At 37.7% G+C, this 24,271-nt stretch overlaps 1 protein-coding gene across 2 annotated transcripts in view; it reads right to left on the minus strand.

Moving 5' to 3' along the window:
• Positions 1-9,446: 9,446 nt before the first annotated feature.
• The window catches only part of LOC133782147 (UDP-glucose:glycoprotein glucosyltransferase), a 40,577-nt gene continuing 25,752 nt past the window's right edge, over positions 9,447-24,271 (minus strand). Inside the window, exons 22-37 of one of the 2 annotated variants that reach the window (XM_062221355.1) lie at positions 24,037-24,182; positions 17,946-18,047; positions 17,376-17,523; positions 16,700-16,756; positions 16,473-16,603; positions 15,615-15,703; positions 15,169-15,506; positions 14,965-15,054; positions 14,143-14,207; positions 12,011-12,113; positions 11,657-11,815; positions 11,433-11,573; positions 11,233-11,276; positions 10,990-11,104; positions 10,301-10,453; positions 9,447-10,120 (exon numbers count right to left, since the gene is read on the minus strand). In XM_062221355.1, the coding sequence (XP_062077339.1) occupies positions 9,941-10,120; positions 10,301-10,453; positions 10,990-11,104; positions 11,233-11,276; positions 11,433-11,573; positions 11,657-11,815; positions 12,011-12,113; positions 14,143-14,207; positions 14,965-15,054; positions 15,169-15,506; positions 15,615-15,703; positions 16,473-16,603; positions 16,700-16,756; positions 17,376-17,523; positions 17,946-18,047; positions 24,037-24,182 (2,061 nt within the window). In that variant the 3' untranslated portion in view covers positions 9,447-9,940. Of the gene's footprint in view, positions 10,121-10,300; positions 10,454-10,989; positions 11,105-11,232; positions 11,277-11,432; positions 11,574-11,656; positions 11,816-12,010; positions 12,114-14,142; positions 14,208-14,964; positions 15,055-15,156; positions 15,507-15,614; positions 15,704-16,472; positions 16,604-16,699; positions 16,757-17,375; positions 17,524-17,945; positions 18,048-24,036; positions 24,183-24,271 lie in introns of both variants that reach the window. The other variant, XM_062221354.1, reaches the window with a different exon arrangement.

Raw genomic sequence — 24,271 nt, forward strand, 5'->3', positions numbered from 1 at the left:
GATCATATTTAAGGAGCTTATGAGAAAATAATAACATTGGTTATTATAATCTTCCCCCTTTAATGAAATTTTTTCCTCGAAATTTTACTTACCAAATACCTCAGGATACTGTTCCCTTATATATTCTTCCAATTCTCACATGGCTTCTCTTTCAGTGCTATTGTTTAACAAGATTTTACCTATAGGGATACTTTTGGACCTTAAATCCCTAGTTTCTCGTTCTAGAACGCATACTGGTCGTTCTTCATAACTGAAATCTTGCTTCAACTCTAGAGCCTTGTAATCGAGCACATGGGATGGAACTAATACATATTTTCTCAACATTGATACATGAAAAACATTATGCATTTCAGCTAGTGATGACGGTAAGGCCAACCGATATGCTACTTGCCCTACTTTGTCCAATATCTCAAACGAACCTATAAACCTCGGCCTTAACTTCCCTTTCTTTCTGAAACGCATAATTCCCTTCATTGGAGATACTCTAAGAAAAGCTTGATCGCCTATTGAAAACTCAACATCTCATCTTTTAGCATCGGCGTAACTTTTTTGGCGATTTTGAGCAGTGACCATTCTATGTCTTATCGGGTCACATACACATATTTAATATTTCTAACATGCAAGCATAATTATATTATAATATAATTCACATAATAACATAGTTATTGCCTCCCGGCCCCCTAATCCAGGCACTAAGCCACATTAGGAAATTTGGGATGTTACAACTATCCCCTCCTTATAGGAATTTCGTCCTCGAAATTTTACGTGAACAGCTCGGGATACTGGTCCCGCATGATTGATTCCAACTCCCAGGTCGCCTCCTCGACATTGATGTTCCTCCATAATACCTTCACTAAAGGTATAACTTTATTCCTCAAGACCTTGTCCTTCTTGTATAATATCTGGATTGGCTACTCCTTAAAGGATAAATATGTCTGCAACTCCAGATCTTCGTAACTCAATACGTGGGTCTCATCAGAAATATACTTCCGCGGCATCGAAATATGAAACACGTTGTGCACGGCCGACAACGCCGGAGGTAATGCCAACCTATAGGCCACCTGACTGATCCTTTCCAGAATCTCAAATGGTCCTACAAACCTAGGGCTCAACTTGCCCTTCTTGCCAAATCTTCTCACCCCCTTGAGCGGCGAGACTCTAAGGCAGACATAGTCTCCCACCTGGAACTTCAAGTTCCTACGCTTCGAATTCGCATAACTTCTCTGTCTACTCTACGATGCAAGCATCCGAGCTCTGATATTTTCAATAGCTTCATTGGTCCTCTGAACTGCCTCAGGACCCAAGTATCTACGTTCACCCAACTCATCCCAGTGAATAGGTGATCTGCACTTCCTACCATACAGCATCTCATAAGGAGCCACTCCTATGGTCGCCTGATAGCTGTTGTTGTAGGAAAACTCTATCAGGGGTAAATATTTACTCCAAGACCCCTCAAAATCCAGTACACATGCTCTTAGCATGTCCTCTGGTATCTGGATAGTCCTCTCAGACTGACCATCAGTCTGAGGATGATATGTTATACTAAACTTCAGTTGCGTGCCCATTTCCTTCTGCAAACTTCTCCATAACTTGGAAGTAAAAGTGGGGTCTCGATCTGACACGATCAACCTTGGAGCTCCATGAATACATACTATCTCTTTTACATAGAGATCTACATACTGATCAACGGTATAAGTCATCCTCACTAGTAGATAGTGAGATGATTTAGTATATCTGTCTACAATCACCCATACCGAATCATGCTGACCCACTGTCTTAGGAAATCCCACCATAAAATCCATTGTGATGCCTTCCCACTTCCGCTCTGGAATGTCTAAGGGTTGTAATAATCATGCAGGTCTCTAATGTTCAGGTTTGATCTACTGACACGTCAGACACTTGGCTACATACTCAGTTACATCACCCTTCATCCCCGGCCACCAATACAAAGTTCGTAAGTCCTGGTACATCTTCGTGGTGCCGGGATGCAAGGAATACGGTGTGGTATGAGATTCATCCAGAATCCGACCCTTATATCTAATAACAGCATCCATCGGAACACAAATCCGACCCTTATATCTTAGCAGACCCATATCTGATATAGAATAGTCCCTAGCTACCCCTGCTAGAACATCCTCTCTAATCTTCACCAGTTGTGGCTCTTGTAACTGACTCTCCATTATCCTTTCTAGGAGAGTAGACTGCAGGGTAATGTTGGCTAACTGGCCCACTACTAACTCAATTCATGCCCTGGTCATATCCTCTGCTAACTCCTTCGACATCTGCCTCACACTATACAACTGCCCTGGACCTCTCCGACTTAGGGCATTAGCCACCACATTGGCTGTCCCTGGATGATAAAGAATATCACAGTCATAATCCTTTACCAGTTCCAACCAACGCCTCTGTCTCATATTCAAATCCTTCTGTGTAAATAAGTACTTGAGGCTCTTATGGTTTGTATATATCTCACACTTCTCTCCATAAAGATAATGCCTCCATACCTTCAATGCAAAGACCACTGCTGCCAACTCCAAATCATGGGTTGGGTATCTCTGCTCATAATCCTTCAACTGACGTGACGCATAGGCAATCACCTTCTCTACCCGCATAAGGACACAGCCTAACCCCTGCCTCAAAGCATCGCAATAAACCATAAACTTCTCCTGATCAGTCGGAAGACTCAAGACTGGGGCAGTAATCAAATGATGCTTTAACTCCTGGAAGTTGTTCTCACATCTATCTGACCATGTAAACTTCTGATTCTTACGTGTCAACTCCGTCAGTGGGGACGATATTCTTGAGAATCCTTCTACAAATTTCCCGTAGTAGCCTGCCAATCCAAGGAAGCTTCTAACCTCGGAGGCATTCCTTGGCCTCGGCCAGTTCCTAACAGCTTCAATCTTAGCTGGGTCTACCTTGATCCCATCTCTACTAACGATATGGCCCAAGAATGTCACCTATGGTAACCAGAATTCACACTTCTTAAACTTAGCAAATAACTTATGCTCTCTCAGTCTCTGCAAGACCAACATGGGGTGTTGCTCATGCTCCTCCTCTGACTGTGAATAAATCAGGATATCATCAATGAAGACGATCATGAACTGGTCCAAATAGTCCTTGAACACTCTGTCCATTAAGTCCATAAAAGCTGCCGGGGTGTTAGTCAAACCAAATGACATAACGAGAAACTCATAGTGCCCATATCTGGTATGGAAAGCTGTCTTGGGTATGTCTTCATCCTTAATTCTCAACTGGTGATAACCAGATTGAAGATCTATCATTGAAAATACCATTTTACCTTGCAGTTGATCAAATAAGTCATCTATCCTTGGTAGAGGATACTTGTTCTTGATAGTCAACTTATTCAGTTCTCTATAGTCTATGCACATCCTTAGATAACCATCCTTCTTCTTCACAAATAACACTGGCGCACCCCATGGCGAGAAACTGGGTCTAATAAAACCCAGATCCAACAACTCCTATAACTGTACCTTGAGTTCCCTCAACTCTGCTGGGGCCATTCTGTAAGGTGCCCTAGACACTGGCTCTGTCCCTGGTGCCAGCTCAATAATAAATTCGTTCTCCCTGCGTTGTGGCAACCCTGGTAAATCTTCTGGGAACACATCCAGGAACTCACAGACCAACCTAGTCTCTGATGGTCCTACTGGCATGACCTGAGTGGTATCCACCACATTGTCTAGGAATCCTATGCAGCTTCCCTGTAGTAGGTCTCTAGCCCTTAATGCTGAAATCATAGGTATTTGAGGTCCATCCACAGTGCCAACGAATACGAAAGGTTTCTCACCCTCAAGTTCAAAGGTTACCATCTTCTTTTTACAATCAATGGTTGCTCCATATCTAGTTAACCAGTCCATTCCCAAAATCATGTCAAATTTGGACATAGCTAACTCTATCAAATCAACCGATAACTCCCTGCCATCCACCATCACTGGTAAAGACCTAACCCATCTCCTAGAAACCACCAATTCCCCAGTGGGTAGTAACGTCCCAAATCCCACAACATAGAACTCACAAGGCCTACACAGTCTATCAGTAATCCTACTAGAAACATAAGATTGTGTAGCACCAGAAAATCAGCACAGAATAAGATATGTCAGCACTAGAAAGCTGACCTGTGACCACTGAGGGCCTAGCCTCAGCCTCAGCCTCAGCTTGTGTCAATGCAAATACTCGAGCTGGGGTCGAGCTATCTGTCTTCTTAGGTTCTTCTTTCTTCAGTCTTGGTCTTTCTTGAGATGCCCCACAAGTCCACATACAAAACAGGCCTTCGACCGACATTCGCCCAAATGACGTCTCCTGTATCTGGCACATTCCGGATATGTCTTCCAGTTCTCATTGCCGCCCTGGCGGCCAATCTGTTCACCTTGTGGCCTCCTATCAGGTCTAGGAGCTGAACTAGTATCCGGAGTCTTCCTTTTCTGGTCGCTGGGGCCTCCGCCCCTACTTGATCCTGAGAAGGGAGGTCACGTCCTCCTCATATCCCTCCTGGCTGCGTTCTCACGCCAGATCTTATTCTCAGCTCCCTCTCCAGTAAGGGCTCTCTCCACTACCTGAGCATATGTCGTCACTCCAGGTACGGTGGTAATTCTGACATCTCAGGCTATCGTAGGCTGTAGCCCCTGAAGGAATATTTCTTTCCTTGTCCCATCAGTGGGTACTAAGTCTGGAGTGAACTTGGCTAATCTATCGAATTTTAGGGCATATTCGGTCACTGACATATTCCCTTGCAAAAGTTTAATGAATTCCTCAGCCTTTGCAGCTTTAACAGCCTCATTGTAATACTTTTCATTGAAGAGGGTTCTGAACTCTTCCCAACCCATTGTGGTTACATTTCTAGTTTGGGACACCACCTCCCACCAAATCAGGCATCCTCCCAAAACATGTACGTGGCACAGGCCACTCTTTCATTTCCCACAACTCTCATGAAGTCCAAAATGGATGTAATCATGGTCATCCGTTGTTCTGCCTTAAGTGGGTCTACGCCACCCTCGAAAACTGGAGGGTGTTGCCTCCTGAACTACTCATATACCAACTCCCAGTGGTTCTCCAACTCTGTCTACTGATGTATGGTCGGTACTGGAATAGCAGATAGGGCCCATGATGCAGCGTTCCCAGCATGAACCTGTTGTTGCCTCAACTGTCAAATCTCTTCATTCTGTCTCTGCAGTTGAGCTTGCAAGTCTGCAAGCACCTGTTGCCAGTTCTCAGGGGCTGGCGGAGGGTTCTGACCCTGATCATTACTTTCGGCCTGATTCCCAGTGCTGGCTGGTTCATTAGATTGCCCTGGAAGCATACTTCCAAGTCTATCTACAATCAATGACTCGGCTTATCAGGCAGTAATAACAATATCTCACATCAACCCACGATTCAAAACTGATCGAATAAGCATTCACATGCATTGACAATGCTAATAAGCATCCCAATAATTCACATATAATATTCATGCTAATAAGCAGAGAAATTCATGATATCACTTAAACAAGATGTTAATAAGCATATTCTTGGCATGCATACACATATCCTGATGTTATTAAACATCTCCAACATTCAAGAGCAACCAGATTACTAGTAAGCATTTTCCAGCATGCATAACCATTTAACAATGCTAATAAACATTTTCCTTTAGCATGTAACGGCGCTGATAAGCATCCTCTATCCAGGGTATACATACAGCAGCGCTAATAAGCGTTTCTGACATTCATCAAGTTTAATGACGCTAATAAGCAATCCTATAGCATTTACAAATATCTATCGTGCTAATAAACACGTTCTCAACCTACATACAATAGTCAAGGGCCAAGCCCTATTAGAATAACTCATGCTTCTTATTTAGACTAGCAAGTAAAGCATACATAATTCATTTAAGCAAATATACACATAACTATATTCATAGTTACCCAACCCTGAGTCGAGCTTGTCTTTAGCAGTGAATGTACATGCCCAGTCCAACATCAGACCCTTAAACCTTGGCAGCTCTAATACCAAGTTGTAACGCCCTACTACTTAGGGTCTGTTACCAAGTGTGTTTAAAATCAATGCTGGACTTGATAAACAAGTCATTTGGATTAAACGTGTGATTAAGCCACTAAAGGTTTAGGTATTAAAACTTTTGGTTAGGTCACAAACATTTCCATTAGATCATGAGCATGCGCTTTACACGAGATCCCAAAAACATCAGTTTAAAAACCAGTTACAACACTCAAGTTACGTAATAAGCCGACCTAGGCAGCAAAAGTTAGGTTTAACCCTAGTTTCCTTGAGCATCTCGACCGTGGTGGTCAAGCTGACTACATATGTACATGTCACTGCTATTGCCCTCCGACTCATGGCTGGTTTAGCTTCTCCTTACCTTTACTTGCACCACAAAGCACATGTGAGCCAAAAGACTCAGCAAGAAAACATATTAAACAGTTCACAAAGTAATATATCTGTCAAACAGTAATAACTGAATCGGGTGTATTCATTATACAAATCAGCAACCATAGGGTCACGCAAGTGCATGTCGCACTTCCTTCCAATTTGTTGGCATCCGAGCCAGTCAAGCGCATGTTGCACTCCCAAGGTGGCCCAGCCATGGTGTCCTGCACTCCACGTGCACAATGCCAATCTCAGCTTATAAACTGAGTCCTTTAAGTCCTTGACTTATAAGTCAAGCCTCACATGCCCCCGACTTGTAAGTCGAAGCTTTGGGACCCTCGACTTATAAGACGAGTCTTTCGAAGTCCAATATTCCCTCGACTAATAAGTCGATCCTCATTTAACATCCTAATAACCCTCTGGTTTATAAACCGAGCTTCTCAGTCACAACAGACAATCACATATCTCATATAACATACATATCAACAATTACAATGCATTATAATACATTCAAACAGCAGTCATAGGCATAATCATAATTATGCGCATTCCAGTGTACTTAACCAGATATTCACAAACATAATTATAATCATGTTCATTAACAGAGCCAAAGCCTTAATCATGTTTATATTTGACCATTGAACTAAGCCCTAATCACACACTCACATACCGGGTGCAATTTTCTTACCTTCGATCCGAATGCAACTTACTAGCGATGCCTTTTGAGTACGATCCCTGATTCGAGCCCTTAGCGTAGACCTAGTCACAACCATAATAAAGAATTCCATCAACAACGGGAGAATAAAAGCTTCCAGACTAAATCCTAGCCTCTGAGACGTCGAGTTCTGCTCAACAAGGAAGTAGAATCGACCCCGAGCCTAAAAGGTTAAGTTCCCGACCTAAAATCCTCATTAGGGCCGAAATTCCCCTTAAGGGTCGCGGCCCTAAAGACCTATGTCGTGGCCCGCCTCTAAATCAGAGGCTCGACCTCCCTGGAAAACCAACCACGTGCCGCAGCGCTCCCCTAAGGCATCGCGGCCGGCCTCTGCCTCCGAGCCCACCTGGCTCCTTCTTGCTCCATAGGGCCACGGCACACCAAGAACAGAGTCGCGGCCCAGCCCTTCGAACCCATAATTTCTGGGTTTTTTCCTTAGCCGAACCCAATAAGAAACCACCCAATTATATCCCAATCTTCCAATTAAATCCCCATAATCAATATACTTCCTTCCAGCAACCAAACCTAACTAATTAACAACTCAAAACTCATCAACACATCCTAAATTCACTCTCCCAACTCACATACATGCAAAACATCATAGCTCTCAATAATTCAAAAGAACTGACATGAGGAATTCAAATTAAAACCCTTACCTCAACTGTGTGACTCAAGCTTCAATCTTCTCCCAACAATTCCCTAGTTTCAAGCCTCCCTTCCAAGCCAATTTCCTTCAAATTGACTCAAGCCACCCAAAGCTCCAAGAGATAAAGTATAGAACGTAAAAGAGAGAAGTGAGCTGTTGAGAATCCTCTTTTCTTTTGTTCCTAAATCATCTTAAATGTTCCCAATAAACCAAATCCTAACCTCAGGCAGAAATGACCAAATTGCCCCTTGCCCTTAGCCTATTCTTCATGTGCTCTCAAGGGCAATTTTGTCCTTTGACTCATACCCCGCTATTCGCAATTTACGTTCTATAATTCCCGTTACTTCCAATATTCTCACATGATTACCAAATAATTTCCCATTACCCACTAATTCCCGATAATGTACTAAATTACTAAAATACCCCCAAGCTCACCCCGAGCTAGGTATAAAACCCCGTTGTGACTTTTCCGCTAACTTGCTAATCAGGATCGCCTCACGTCGAGTAACTCAAATATATCCATAAAATAATATAGTCTCAATCACACAAACACGTATTTGCATTTATACCATGAACGGGTCAAATTACTAAAATACCCTTCTTATAAGAAACGGGTCACATACACATATTTAATATTTCTAACATGCAAGCATAATTATACTATAATATAATTCACATAATAACACAGTTATTGCCTCCCGGCCCCCTAATCCAGGCACTAAGCCACATTAGGAAATTTGGGATGTTACAAAAACCGTAGTAACTAAACAAAACACTCACAAAAGAAGAAAAAAAAAACTAAACCCCAAAACAACAAAGCAAAACTATACATACAAAAAAACTTCTCCAACTAGTAAGGTCTAAGAAAAATAATCATTCAAAACATTTCTTACGATACACCAAGTAGCCACCCAAAACTTAACTCTCTCCCAAATTTGATCGCACGAAGAAGACTTATTTTCAAAAATTCTACTATTCTGCTCTAGCTAAATCGCCCAAAAGCAAATCCAAAGATAATTCAAGCGCTTTTCTCCCAATAATTTACAGCCAATCAACTGATTACAAGAAGCTGGCATACACCAATTCAACTCAAACTCTCCCAAAACTCTTGACAACAACAACCAGGCAAAATCACTATCCAAAAAGAGATTCACTAATGGATTTTTTTTCTCCAAAATTAATCACCATACCTTATAAAATAGGTGGACTGGACCCACCCAGTTTTCATCCATAATCAATGCCTCTCAAATTTTTTGCAAATCTCTCTATTAATAGAGATAAGATTAAACTATGCGGCTATGCCAATAATATTGCTCATATATGTTTAATGTGAACGAAGAAGCATGAGTTGAAAATGAAGTGATGTCCATACGTGTCAAATATAAATATTTTGTACACAAAACCCCAGCTAACAACTTTACCTTGTAGCCGTACTATCACACTTGTAAATCATTTTTTTATAAACAAACCAAACTTACTCATTTTATCAACCATACTTGTACACATGCAATACATTAAACTCCTAAAAACACTCCATTTTTTCTTGTTAAGCACAAAATAATTTGAACAAATAAATTTATTTGTCATTATGTCTGTCCATTAAGTGAGGGGGTCAACCAAACAGAATTTACTTTTATTGTTGAAATTTGTTAAACCAAAATTCACGAAAGCACATGCATAATTTGTTGTGAGAACAACCATAAATTATGTGAACACAATAATAGAAGGGTGTATAATACTTTTATGATCTCTGACAACCCTTTGGTGAGGTCTTTAAAATATGATCATCAAAGGCAGATAAAAGAGTACCATCGAAAATTTAAATCACTGAATGGTACACTAAAACTTTGAAGTTCTAAATTACATTGCCTTCAATCTAAAATGGAGCAAGTGAACCAAAATGTCTATGTATTATTAGATAAAACTATCCAAAAACATAAATTAACTTCAAAATTTCTCTCATTTGGGCCATTTCTTAAGCCAGCTGGAAAATGTTAATCAAAAATTGAATTGGACGGCATTTCTTTCTTCTCAGTATCATCAGGCTTTGGGGGAAATATCTAGTATTTAGTAGAGAGATTTATGATTTGCAAGGGCCACTACCTTGAGGTATAATTATGTATTGGTGAACTACCAGAGACCTTGATCAGTAATGGGTTATAGTAAATGAAGCAAATCTTCTATGTTATCATATATTCTCACAATTCTGCCTTGGATTCGAGGTCCTCTGATGAATGATCCGTTACTGAAGTCTGTGACTCATTAGGAGGTGGTGTGGCCCCTGTGAGATCATCCAATTGATCTCCTAAGATCTTTGCGGTGAACTGTCTTGCTTCTAAATCAAGATCTGCCCACTCCGAAACTATTCTTCTAGCACCCTGCAAAAACCATGAAAGAAAGGATCGAGTTTACAGAAATTTTCAACATTCATACTTGCTTGAAAAAGAAAATTAATCACAAGTAACAATGTGTAACATTGGTTTGGTTTGGTTTGGATTTTTTTTAAAAAAATAATTGAAATAAGATTAAATCATGCTAGCAAACTAAATTCATTGTACCTGAAGCTTTGGTTCCTTTGTCATAGGATTGTTGCAAAGATCAATTGTTTTGGCCTTCGATTTTGTGGAATTACCACACCATGACTCACACCACAGCCATTCTTGCGGGAGTGAAAAGATGGGTACAGCATGTTGAGCATAGTTCGGTAGATCCTGAATATAAAAAAGTAGCAATCAGCATAAACCAAAACATAGAATAAGCAAGCGAGTAGTCAAATTTTTGATAGAATGTAAGATCACACAATAATTTCAAGTTCTAATAAGCAGAATGTAGAAACACAACATAACCAAGCAATGAAAAAGAACACACGGCACATATTGTAGGAGTCGAAGGGCACTTGGGCATGTGGCATATAGTCAAACCAATGTAATTAAAAACTAATAGTCTCTACTTTGTAAAATGAGACATAATAATTATAACTTCCACTTGCTCAATTTCGTAATGTCTTCCTAAATGTATGAAATACGGACTTGAAAGATTTCCAACATTTTTTTTCTTCCGTGTCAGAGAACATTGTATCAAAAATATTATTTTCTAGCACAAATATTCTTTGCATAGATAAAAATGCCCAAGGACAGAAGTTGAAATCAGACATTTGCAAATTATGCTGAGATAGGAACTGGAAAAACCAAGGCACCCCACTGATTCCAATAAAAATAAATTGTGCATCATGACTTTAACCACTTGCCTGATCCAGATTAGCTAAACTGTTTGGATCCTTGCTAAGAGATTCATAGAAAACTCTCAGATTATCTCCTGCCGCAGTCTGCCGAAATTTCTTTAAATCAACTACATACAAAGCACTGAAGACAAAAAGATGGTCATTATTAAAGTTTCTTTATGAAAGCAATAAGAAAAAGGTATGGTTTCAATACAGCCATATTATTTAGATAAGTAAAGATTCTTCATAAAACAATAGGCAGGTACTAACCTAATATGATATGGTCTCCCACGTAAATGTTCTTTCCAGAAACCCTGTTCCATAAGAAAAAACAATTACAGTTAGGGGGTGGGGTTAGTAGATGATTTCCGAGCATTCATAACAGTATAACAATCACTGGTTAAAATTAATAACCATCTAAGTTCCTAGTGTTAAATTGAGAAAGAGACTGGAATGTGATTGATGATTACCTGTCTCCAAAATCGATAACCATCCATATCCTTGTTGTTGTCGCAGAAAGGAGTATATGCTAGAGGCCTTCCATTTATATCCATGTCATAGAGTTCTCCCATGTCTGTCCTGACAACCTGATCTGCATCAACAAAAATGACCTATATATAGGTGGAAGATGTCAAATTTAGGTTATGAGACATTAAACAAGGAATAACAAATGAATAAGCACTATAGTAAATACCTTTTCCAAAGAGAGAGGGAAAATAACATCAAGGAACAAGATTTTGTAGGCCCAAATGATTCGTTGCTTTTCTTTCTGCTTATGTAACCATGTAGGCCACTTGTAAGTAGCTAGTTCATACTCAAAACCATACTCTTGAGCCATATGAGGTATCATATCCTGCATATTACAAAAAAATTCAGAGAAGCCAACCATGTTAAGTCTCTTTTCATTTCTTCTCTTCAATTAGTAAATATAAAAAAGAAAATAAATTAAGGAACATCTTTAACAAAAGAAAGCATGTATCTAATATCACATATATATATATATATATAAAGAAAAAAGTGTATCAATATAAAACTAAATATGCACAACCTTGAATTGAGGGGAGAGGTAGTTCTTTATAAACCAGAATTTAACTGGACGGTTGGTGTTCTTCAGGACGCTCAAAATCATGATTTTCAGAAAACGTTCATATCTACAAAATATACATGACAACAAATTGTAAGTGTGTGTTGACATTAAAAGACAGGCAAACCCTAATAAGTACAATTCTAACATCCACGGTGCACACATGTAATACAATATGGAGATTTAGTTTTTGCCTTCTGTTTTAGAGATATAAAAGAAAGAGAGACAGAAAATATTTCACTTTTCATTCTCACAAATTCATTATTTAACTCAATAATCATGAAAGAAAAATACACATGTCTACGAAAATTTTAAAAAATGGAGAGAATGAATAGAAATCATCAAAGGAAAACACTTTAAAAGTGCGAAAACTTTGGCTTAAGCCCTATTCTTTTCTTTATTTTTATTTTTTTTATCACTTTTACGCACAAAAAACAACACACCAAAGAGCAACCAAAACTACATCAGAAACTCTCCCAATCCCTTCTATGTTATCACTTCTACCATAAGAGTTTTTACTAGCTTTGCCTCCCTTTATGTCAAAAGTTATCAAAGGCAGTAGAGTGTGCAGGAATGCCCTATTGCAACCTGGACTTCTCTAATAACATAAACCAGATTTGCAAACAAAAAATGATGTGTATTAACAGATGGTCAGTTGTCTCCTCACTCTTTTACAAAACACACCAACCTGATGAGATGACTTGGAAAAGTCTTCTACTTTGTAGAATCTTATTTAATCGGTGTTATCCTCTTTATTGATCTATTTTTTCTCACTCTTTAAAGGTCCCAAATCTGTTGTTGATACCTTAGAAAGACTACTACAGAATTTCTTTTGGAAAGGAGGAAATTTAGCAGAAGAAAAACGCTGTCTTGGGTTCAGAAGGCAGGCACCTAAAAATAAAGCTCTTCTCATGAAATGGCTTTGAGGATTCCATTACGAAAGAAATTCTCTCTGGTACAAGGTAGTTAAATGGAAATACAGTCTTAGTAAGAATCAATGGAATAAAAATTTGGGATGATGTGTGGGCTGGAACAGAATTTTTGTAGCACCTTCCCCAGTCTAGCAAGAGTATCTTCCAAAGAAACATGCCTGTTAATTTTGCTATAGAAACAGATAAGGCAGGAGGTAGCAACTCAAATTTGTACTATCATTTTATAAGAAACTAAAACTATTGATAAGTCCCTGCTTTAATAGATTTGTTGGATATTCCGGGGAACAGAAACTTATTCAGTAGATTGGAGTATAGGAGAGTTTGGCTGGGTGATGTTTCCGAAACCTTCTCCTGCTAATTATACATGGACAGACTAACTATAGATGACTCTATACAGGTCTTTCTTTTGGCTAATGTTTTATGAGAAAGTACACTCCCCTCTAAAGTTAAAGTCTTTGTCTGGCTATTATCATTAGGGTAAATGTACATGAGATGATCCAAAGAAAAATTAGAAAGCCTTTCCAAGCTATTTCCCAACTTTATTTTTGCAAGTAGATAGAGAGACTAGATCATTTGTTTTTGCATTCTCAGTTCTCTTTGATGCTTTGGTTCAATATATACTAGAATAATTCAGTCTGGAATGGTGTGTGCCGCGACATTGCACATACCTGTTGCCTTTTAAAGTCTTCGGCAGTAAACCAAGGCAGGTTTTGTAGAAAATAGCAGTTATCGCAAGGTTGGGGTGGCAGAAAAATATTTGGACATTGAGGAAGATAGGGAGCGTTTATGGGTGAAATTTGATTTTGGGTTGTAATCTGGTAGAAGAAGAAGAAGAAGAAGCTTCAAGGGTGTTTTTCTTTCTAATTTGATCAGGGATTGGAGCTTACTTGTGCAGTCGGGTTTTTTTTTTTGGTGTAATTCATTCATACTTCCCTTGCGCATTCTTTCATTAAAACAAATTGACAAAGAAAAAAATGGTCGAGCAGCTATATTTGGATTAACTTTCAGTGAGGAAGACAATTAAAAAAAATGTGAAGGTAGATTAAATATCTTGTCCTCCTTTCTGTAATCCCTTTATCCATCAATAAAAAATTTGTCCCATAGAAAAAAATAAATTGATAAATAAAAAAGATAAACACAAAAACAAAAAGGAGAAATACTTACAAGTGTCCAGAAGCTATAGAAAAGATGTTTATTGTTGTCCCATGCCGCCCACCCTTTCCTTGCTCCTAAAAACATATACATCAATAATTAAATAAAGCAAAGTTGGGTCCAAATTGGTTCATAAAAACGCATATACGAGTATGTCAGATCCAACACAAATAAAATAAATAGGCGAGTTAGAATCCATAATATAAAGTCACATTAGATCTATAATACTCCCTATCAAGATCTCTTCTCAACTATCGAGACTTGCAACTTCTAAGAAATAAGTAAATAGTGGAACATGAATAATTGGAAATGTGAATAAAGTTAAAATAATTTTTGTAATTACATGATTTATGATACGCCACCTATTATTAGGTATGTGTACTCAAGAAGGAGTAGGGGGTCTTAAGGTAGGCTGGCAGCAGCTGATATTGGGTTTGGGGATTGGTTAGGAGTTAGTTATGTGAGGTTAGCTTTGTTGTGCGGCAGGTACACGCTAATACACTCTGTGTGGAGGTAGGAAGAAAGTAGTAGGGTGTAACCCATTGGGGAGAGACTAGGCTCTCAAATTCCTAGTGATTAATACAACAAATTGAAGCATTTTCATTCATTTTCTCTGTTATTCTTCTACTGTGTTGCTGTTTGGTTACTAAATTGACAGGTTTAGTCTATCAATTTACAATCCAGAAGATGTTTTAAGGGAGATACAATCATGGGCATAAAAGAAATATGAGGCTTAAAAAATAAATAATATGCTTCAACAAGTTCATAACAAAAAAGGAATCTTTGGCAAAATTTGAAAAGAGCTTGAAGCAAATGAACTATAAAATCCCTCACCACTGATGTGCTTTTACTCTTCTTTGATTGTTCAGCTCCACCAATAATACCAGAAGCCCATTTCAAAAAGTTAGAGTTCCAGCTCTTTCCCTATGACAATATAACCAGGAGACATTTGTACAATTGCAGACAGATATAATAAATAGTTTATTAAACTTAAACAATATAATGCTAATGAAAGCAATCACTAACTTTATCATCAACCTCTGTGCTATCATCATCATCAGAGACCAGCAATTTCTCATGTTCCTTGTCCTTCTTTTTCACGACTTCCATATGAACAACCTTACCCCGCAAATCATTTATGGTGATGCGTTTTGATAATGGTTTGATCTGATTTCCATCACCATCATCCTTGAGGACATAAAGCTCAGAACTTCTGCCAGGAGCAAGTTGCAAATACCAAACACCAGGAGAGACTTTCATTTGCCAATACCCTAGATTGGCCATTACAAGTGTATCAACCAAGTGAGGCATAGTCTTGGTGCCAAGAATCAGTTGAAGGCCTCTGGGAGGATCTTGATCTTTCTCAGAACAATGACCTGCTTAGACAAGGATTATTAATAAACAACAGAAACACGGCAATCCTTCGTGTCAAGTACATGGAAGAACAAAGCTTTTCATGTACTCTTGAAAAAACATAACCATACCTGTGAGAACAAGAGCTTCAAGTTCAAATACAGCTTGCAGTGTTCGTATGTCTCCAACATTCTCAAGTAAGATATTATCCATATCATGGCTGTCACAAATTAGAACCAATAAGAAAAAGAAAAATGAATGGTGCAAAAGTTTCATGGCACTGAAGTAGTCACTTTGCATTTGTACAGAACAGAGATAGGAACAGCGCTATGAAATTAGCAGTAAATGCATATATCTATATGTGTGTTATAAAACACAAGAATAAGAAATACTATGAAAGAGAGAAAGAATACCAAGATGACAAGAAATCACCTATGGCACATTTACTAAAATGTAATCAGAATGGAAAAATTCATAGGAATAAAATATGAAAAAATCGAAATTATTATTTGTATTATGTTGTTTACTAAAATTGTTTAGAAAGGGAGCTGGAATCATTTTATGTTGTTTACATCATCAGGAAACGTAATCGAAATGCTTAAATTAACTAAATTACTCTTTTTATTAAAAAAATATAAATTATTTATTTTGTGAAATATATTTTCAAATGACAAAATTGTCTTTTAATTTTTTATTTATAAAAAAATCAATTAAAAAAATAAAAGTCATTACTCTCAATGGCATTCCTCAGGTAATTGGGGCAGAAATTCTTTTCCTCATCTAATTAAGTCCTCTCATCCCTTATTTACTATTATTTTAGTAAACATGTGAATGGGAATTATTACCCCACAAATGATTCTCATTATCATTAATTAAACATGCCACTAAAGTTACTTTGAGCAGTATAAATGTTCCTTCATTTCTCTTGGGAGGAGATTTTGTTTTGAAAAAATTAAAAAATATATATTAAGAGAAAAAAAAAGACATACACAGCAATTACAGGCTCAACAAGCCATGGCTCAGGAACGTCAAGATTCATGGTCAGGGTTTTGGATAAGGGCATGTTTGAAAAAAATGCTTTAGGGCCATCAATTGTGTAGTCAGTGCTACTAAAGTCGTCCTGCATATAATATCAAGAGTTAAATACCAAAACAAAAGCTAGACTATTTTTCAAAAGTAAAAAGGTTGAATTTCTAAAGATTAGAGTCTGGCGTACAATAGATGGTACTACATATCTGTAGTAATTCTTCAGAGGAAGATCCACGACGGAACTCTGCAAGGAAGGCAAAATTTAGTTACTCAAGATGCGTCATCTTATGAAATTATGACCAACAGAAGTATAGCATGTGCCGAAAATTCTAATGAGATACATGTGTCAAAAATAGTCGTATGATTCAAAAATCTTAGGATCCCACATCGACTAAGTATGCGCTTAGTTGGTACGTAATGACCACTTGGGCACCCTCCTCTTAAAGGCTAGTCTTTTGGAGTGAATTCTACTTAAGTGGTTGTAATATAGTATCAGAGCCAACGCCTTTTATTAGGAGCAACATCATAGAAAGGACGACATGGATGAAGTCGCATACAGGGTCATATAAGGTGTGAACCAAGAAGAAGCTCAAAGTGGGTCATTGTGGACACTGGCTTTAAAGGGTGTGTATTATTAGAATCCCAAATCAACTATGGGTTCAGTTTGTATTTATAACTACTTGGGCACCCTCCTCTCAAAGGCTGATCTTTGGGAGTGAGTTTTAACCAAGTGATTGTTATGAAAATCTATGCTTAAGCATATAACTAGTGCCTAAAAGAACAAAAATTTGCATGGAGTCAAAAAAAAAAAAAAAAACCCTTATGAATGACTAATGAAACCAATGAAATGGCAATAGACTCACCAAAGGGTTTAGTACAATTCTCATGCTTGGCTGTACGTATTTCCATAAAACACGAAGAATTGAAGAAACCTTCTGGGCAGATTGACTCAAAGGATCAATGACTGCATCAATATGAATACTTGCATTTTCATTGCTTAAAACAACGGCACTGCAAAGGATTAAGAGAGGAAAACATGTAAGATAATAATAATGATTCATTACTGCAAAATAATAATAATAATAATAAAGTAGTTTGTGAATTCACCACCCAAATTAATATTGCTATTACCACAAAACTCCACACAGCCACAACCATTTCTTACTTGCAAAAGCCAATTGGTTTCCCAATCAATAGATGATAATTAAAAATAGCACAATTTCACTTTAATACAATCATGCTTTCTTATTTAGAAAAATTGACAAGATAGCCGACCACTCCTTGCATGTGTGTATATGTGTATATACACTTGTATATATATATAAGCTAACACGAAAGTGAAATTCTTTACTTTTTTATAAGAAAAATAGAATTTTATTAGAAAAAGTATAAGAATGGAAAGGATGAGATATCCTTAAAGAAAGGCACAATACCTATGTTCTGCGAGTAAAATCTCAAATCTTGCACCTTCAGAACTCCGATCGCGTGTAGCCATTGAAGATGAAACCACCATAACAATATCACTAATGAATTTGCTGCATTATTAAAATCATCATAAGTTCCTTAGACATGGATTAAAAATAAAAATGAATGGACTATGCAGAAAAAGCTTGGGAAAAAATAACACAAACAATTGAAAGACAACTTAATTGCAAGAATTGGTAAGGAGTGGAGTTTTTTATTGTATGTGTTACAGCATGTATATAATTGTCAATTAGTTATCAATTGTAGAGATCCTAATTGACATAGTTTCCTAAGTTAGCTATACTAGATTGTATATAAATATGTATCATTTTTTTAATGAAAAGTAAGAGAATACAATTCTTTTCACCTCAGATAACATGGTATCAGAGCATTAGGATTTGAATTTAGGGTTTTCAACATTGAGATTTTCTTTGGGTTTATAAACACAAAGTAGGCCTTTGTGTCTTTCAGGGTTCCATTTCGGAAACCGTATTTTAAGAAATAATCTATTCTCAACGCCTGTCTTGTGATGAAGCCCACCTTTCGATTAGCCGTTCGCCGGAGTTTGGTGACTAGAAGCCCTGCGCGTGAGCCCCACACGCCACCGTCCTCCGCTGCGACAACCTCCACACGTCGGCGCGTGAGCACGCATGGCACATTTTCTGGCCGTTGTTTTCTTGCCGGTTGTTCTCCTTTGCGTCCCTGGTTTGTTTGTACTTTGCTTTCATCCATCTAGCTTCTGAATTTGAGTTTGCCAAGGTTTGTTCTTGATCCTTTGTTGTGATTCTACCTTGGTTTTAGTGGTTGCTGCCTTATCTCTTTGTTTAGGCCCTATGGCTGAGAACAAATCATCTATTGTAACGGATGTGGTGTTGGTGGTGTCTAAGATCAAGGACCATAAGCTAAATTGTTCGAATTATTTGGATTGGAGTAAAATTGTTCGCCTTTATCTGCGGAGCATAGACAAAGATGATCATTTGACGAAAGATCCTCCTAAAGACAATTCGAAGGAGAAAGATGATCTTACATGGCTCAAAGATGATGCTCGTTTGTTCCTTCAGATTCGGAATTCTATTGATAGAGGTAATTGGCTAGATCAATCACTGTGAATTTGTTGGAGAACTAATAGATTATTTGGAATTTTTGTACTCTGGCAAAGAGAACCTCTCCCGCATGTATGAAGTTTGCAAAGTCTTTTACCATGTGGTAAAACAACATCATTCCCTCATAAACTATTTTATGGCGTTCAAGAAGACATATGAGGAGCTTAATGTGTTGATGCCTTTTAGTCCTGATGTAAAGGTTCAACAAAGCCAATAGGAGAAGATGGCTATTATGAGTTTTCTTGCTGGACATTCTTCTGATTTTGAGTCTGCTAAGTCACAAATCCTCTCTGGTTCTGAGATCTCCTCTCTACAAGATGTCTTTAGTTGCATTCTACGCACAGAAAGTCCTCCACCTGTTCCAATTAGTGGTGCTTTAGTCAGTCGGAATTATAATTATGCTCCTAGGAGATCAAATAATCATACTGGAAACAAGGGAGGTGGCTCGCAAGAATTTGAAACTCAAACGTCAGACTCTGCATCCATTATGTGCAACTACTGTAAAAAGTCTGGCCATACGAAGTTTGAGTGTCAAAAGCTTCAATACAAAAATTAGCAAAAGCACGTGGCCAACATTGCCTCTACAGTGATACCTTTAAAAAATCAGTCCTTATTTCTGCCAATGAATTTGCCAAGTTCTCACAGTATCAGGAATCACTTAAGCCTTCATCTTCTTCTGTCACTGCTATTGCTGACTAAGGTAAATCCAATGTGTCTTCTTTCCTCATCCTCCAAATGGGTCATTGATTCTGGTGCCACAGATCATATGACAAGTAATTCTCATCTCTTTTCCATTTTTCAATCACATGCTTCCACTCAAACTGTTACTTTAGCTGATGGGTCACCATCTTGTGTTCGTGAATCTAGCACTATCAATCCTACCCCTGTGCTTCCTTTGTCCTCTGTCTTACATTTACCTAATTTATTTTTTAATTTGTTTTCTGTCAGTCAACTCAATCATAATCTTAATTGTTGCATCTTATTTTTTCCCAATTATTGTTTATTTTAGGATCTTATGACGAAAAAAATTATTGGTAAAAGACACGAGTATGGAGGCTTCTACGTTCTTGACCCACTGCCATCAACTTCTATTGCTTGCTCGAATGTCACTTCCGCTTTCGAGGCTCATTGTCAATTGGGTCACCCATCTCTTCCTTTGCTCAAGAAGTTTTGTCCTTAATATAGTATGCTGTCTTCATTAAATTGTGAGTCGTGTCAATTTGTCAAACACCATCATCTTAATTCGAGTCCTAGAGTCAATAAATGTGCTAGTGTTCCTTTTGATTTAGTTCATTATGATGTTTGGGGTCCTTCACCTATTTTGTCTAAACCTGGATTCAGGTATTTTGTTACTTTTGTGGATGATTATTCTCGTGTAACTTGGCTATTCTTAATGAAAAATCGTTCTGAGTTATTTTCTATATTTTGTGCATTTTGTGCTGAGATCAAAAATCAATTTAATATTTTCATTCGTACTTTGAGAAGTGATAATGCCAAAGAATATACATCTGTTTTATTTCACTCATATATGGTTCAGAATGGTATGCTTCATGAAACTTCTTGTGTTGATATTGCATCTCAAAATAGTGTAGCCGAACGTAAAAACAGACATCTGCTTGAAACTACACGAGCCCTCTTATTTCAAATGAATGTTCCTAAACCTTTGTGGGTCGATGTCGTTTCTACAGCATGTTTTCTCATTAATCGCATGCCATCCTCTGTTCTTAATGGTGAGATTCCTTATAAAGTCCTCTTTCCCAATAAGACATTGTTTCCAGTTAATCCTAGTATATTTGGTAGTAATTGTTTCGTTCGAGATGTTCGTTCGCAAGTCACTAAATTAGATCCAAAGTCATTGAAGTGTGTATTCCTTTATTATTCTCGTCTTCAGAAAGGGTATAGGTGTTATTGTCTCAGTCTTAACAAATATCACGTCTCAATTGATGTTACCTTAATGGAAGACACACCTTACTTTCCATCCTCACATATTTGTACTAGTCAGGGGGAGGATGATGATTTGTTGGTATACTCTATCACATTTTCTGATCCTGTCTCAGCCACAAACACAGCTCCAAACAGGCCTCCTATTACGCAAGTCTACTCTAGGTGTCCACCTCCTGATTCATGACTTGCACATGCTCCTTCGTCATCAGATCCGATCCCAAATGATGATCTTCCTATTGCCATACGCAAAGGTAAATGTCAGTGCACTTACCCTATTTCTTCTTTTATTTCTTATAATCACTTGTCGTCTTTATCTTGTTCTTTTACTGCTTCCCTTGATTCTATCTCTATTCCTAAAACAATTCGTGAAGCCATATCTCATCCTGGTTGGCATAATGCAATGATAGAGGAAATGAATGCTTTAGATGACAATGGTACTTGGGACTAGGTCAATTTACCTTCAGGGAAACGGGCTATTGGATGCAAATGGGTATTTGCCGTTAAGGTTAATCCAGATGGGTCAGTTGCTAATTGAAAGCTCGTCTTGTCGCTAAGGGCAATGCTCAAACCTATGGAGTGGATTATTCTGACACTTTTTCCCCAGTTGCAAAATTGACATTTGTTCGATTGTTTATTTCAATGGCAACAACTCATAACTGGCCTTTGCATCAACTTGATATAAAGAATGTGTTTCTTCATGGTGATCTTCAGGAGGAGGTGTATATGAAGCAACCTCCTGGTTTTGTTGCTTAGGGAGAGTATGGTCGAGTTTGTCATCTTCGAAAGTCTCTGTATGGTTTGAAACAGAGTCCCCATGCATGATGAAAAGTAAGTCAGATCATTCTGTGTTCTACAAACAATCAGAAGCTGGTATCATTCTGTTAGTTGTGTATGTGGATGATATTGTGATTACTGGAACTGATACTGTGGGAATCTTATCTCTCAAGTCTTTCCTTCATACTCAGTTTCATACGGACTTGGGGATGCTAAAGTATTTCTTTGGTGTTGAAGTCACAATAAGAAAGGTATTTTTCTATCTCAGATGAAATATGTTCTTGACTTGTTAATTGAGACAAGAAAATTGGGAGTAAAGCCTTATAGTGCTCCAATGACGCCGGACATGCACCTTACAAAAGATGGAAAACTATTTGAGGATCCCGAAAGATATCGAAGGTTGGTTGGAAAGTTGAATTACCTTACTGTAACTCGTCTAGATATTGCATATCCCGTCAGTGTTGTTTGTCAGTTTATGACATCCCCAAGCGTTACAACAAATTTTGTGTTATTTGAAAGGAGCACTGAGATGAGGTATCTTATATGCAAATAATGGTCACTCTCATATTGAATGTTTTTCAGTTGCAGATTGGGCAGGTTCCAAAGTGGATAAAAGATCCACTTCAGGAAATTGTGTTTTCGTTAGCATAAATTTGGTTTCTTGGAATAATAAGAAGCAGAATATTGTGTCAAGATCCAGTGCAGAGTTGGAATATGGGGCTATGGCACAATCTGTGTGCGAGATAATATGAATTTATCAGCTCTTGATTGAAGTAGGTTTTAAAACTTCAGTACCCGCAAAATTATGGTGCGATAACCAAGTAGCCCTTTATATTGCATCCAATCTTGTATTCCACGAGCGAACTAAGCATATTGAAATTGATTGTCATTTTGTCCGCGAGAAAATTCAGCAAGGTTTGATTTCTACTGAGTATGTGAAGACGAGAATAATTAGGGGATCTCTTCACAAAAGTGTCGAATGGGATTCGGGTTGATTATCTTTGTAACAAGCTGGGCATGATTAATATTTATGCTCCAGCTTGAGGGGGAGTGTTACAGCATGTATATAGCTGTCAATCGGTTATCAATTAGATTAATTGTAGAGATCCTAATTGACATAGTTTCCTAAGTTAGCTATATTAGTTTGTATATAAATATGTATCATTTTTCCAATGAAAAGTAAAAGAATACAATTCTTTTCACCTCCGATAACAGTATGAAACAAAAGTTATATTAATAAGAGATGATCAGTTATCACCTGTCTCACACTAGTATCTTTTCTAGCCTAAATTCATTTAATAATCTCCCCACATTCCTCTCATTGCTTCCACTTCTTACCTCCAAACACTATAAAAAGTGTCCTTTCTAAAAAACAATTATCAAAATTCAGTTTCTTATAAGAAAAATTTTAAATTTAAGAAAATAAATGCAAGAAAATAGTTTTATTTTTAGTTTCCAATGCTGTAATGATCAGCCCCAAGTCAGATTTGTGTACCAAACAAAGAAAGCCAAGTAGGCTTGACTAGTATTGTATTAAGACACGTAATTACTTGTACAGTTTATTTTCAATTGATAAATAGGCTGATGTGTATTAGTTTGAGTAGCTGATGTGGCAGAACTGTTATATACCACAGGCTATATACTAGTGGGAGGTCATTAGTGAGGGGTTAGGAAAAATCTATAGAGAAGTCTCAGTATTAAGAGAGCCCCAATCCTCTCGAATGCTTGTGAATGTAACTTTCTGCTTCTTCATCAATAAAGTTCTGTGAGGGATTTCAGTGATTTGTGTGTGTGTTGTGATAGGAAGATTCTAACTAAAAAAAAACTTATCATGTAACCACCAACTTTTTGCTTTCCTGTGCAGCCTAATGAGGATACCACCAGCAACCACACTCGCACACTACAATTAGAAGACATGCATATCACAATCAGCAGAAGATGTCAGACCCAGAACAGTCACCAGGAGCATACTATAAATATTTAGTTTTTCAACCTTTGAATCAATGCTTCTCAAGGAATTATCTAAATTTTACTTCTGGAGAACTCCGATCCACATCATAGCAGGTTGCAGAAAGCATAGATTAACTTATCTTTTTACTTGGAATAATAATTAATTCAGTTAACAGCCTTGAAGTATATTAGCAAAGGAAACAAATGTACACATCATTCAACCTTCCTTCTCATGAGAAAAAAATTGTGTGAAAATGAGATTCCAAAAAGAGTTTGTATTTCAAGAAACCTTGTAAGTGTGTCAGGATCCACATCATGCAACTTTATTTCTTCAATAATTTCCACAATGTGCTTTATTCTTTGCTTGAACTCCAGAGCCTCCAGAAGATGCATATCATGGCTCAAAAACATACTCCCATTTACAGATGATGTTACCTATATGCCAATGTCCAAACTATGCCGTTATAATAGTAATAACTCATTTTACACCTAGAGTTCTTAATTAGTACGAAGATTAAATAATT

This window comes from Humulus lupulus, chromosome 6, assembly GCF_963169125.1.
Source record: "Humulus lupulus chromosome 6, drHumLupu1.1, whole genome shotgun sequence".
In the NCBI taxonomy this organism is placed as follows: domain Eukaryota; kingdom Viridiplantae; phylum Streptophyta; class Magnoliopsida; order Rosales; family Cannabaceae; genus Humulus; species Humulus lupulus.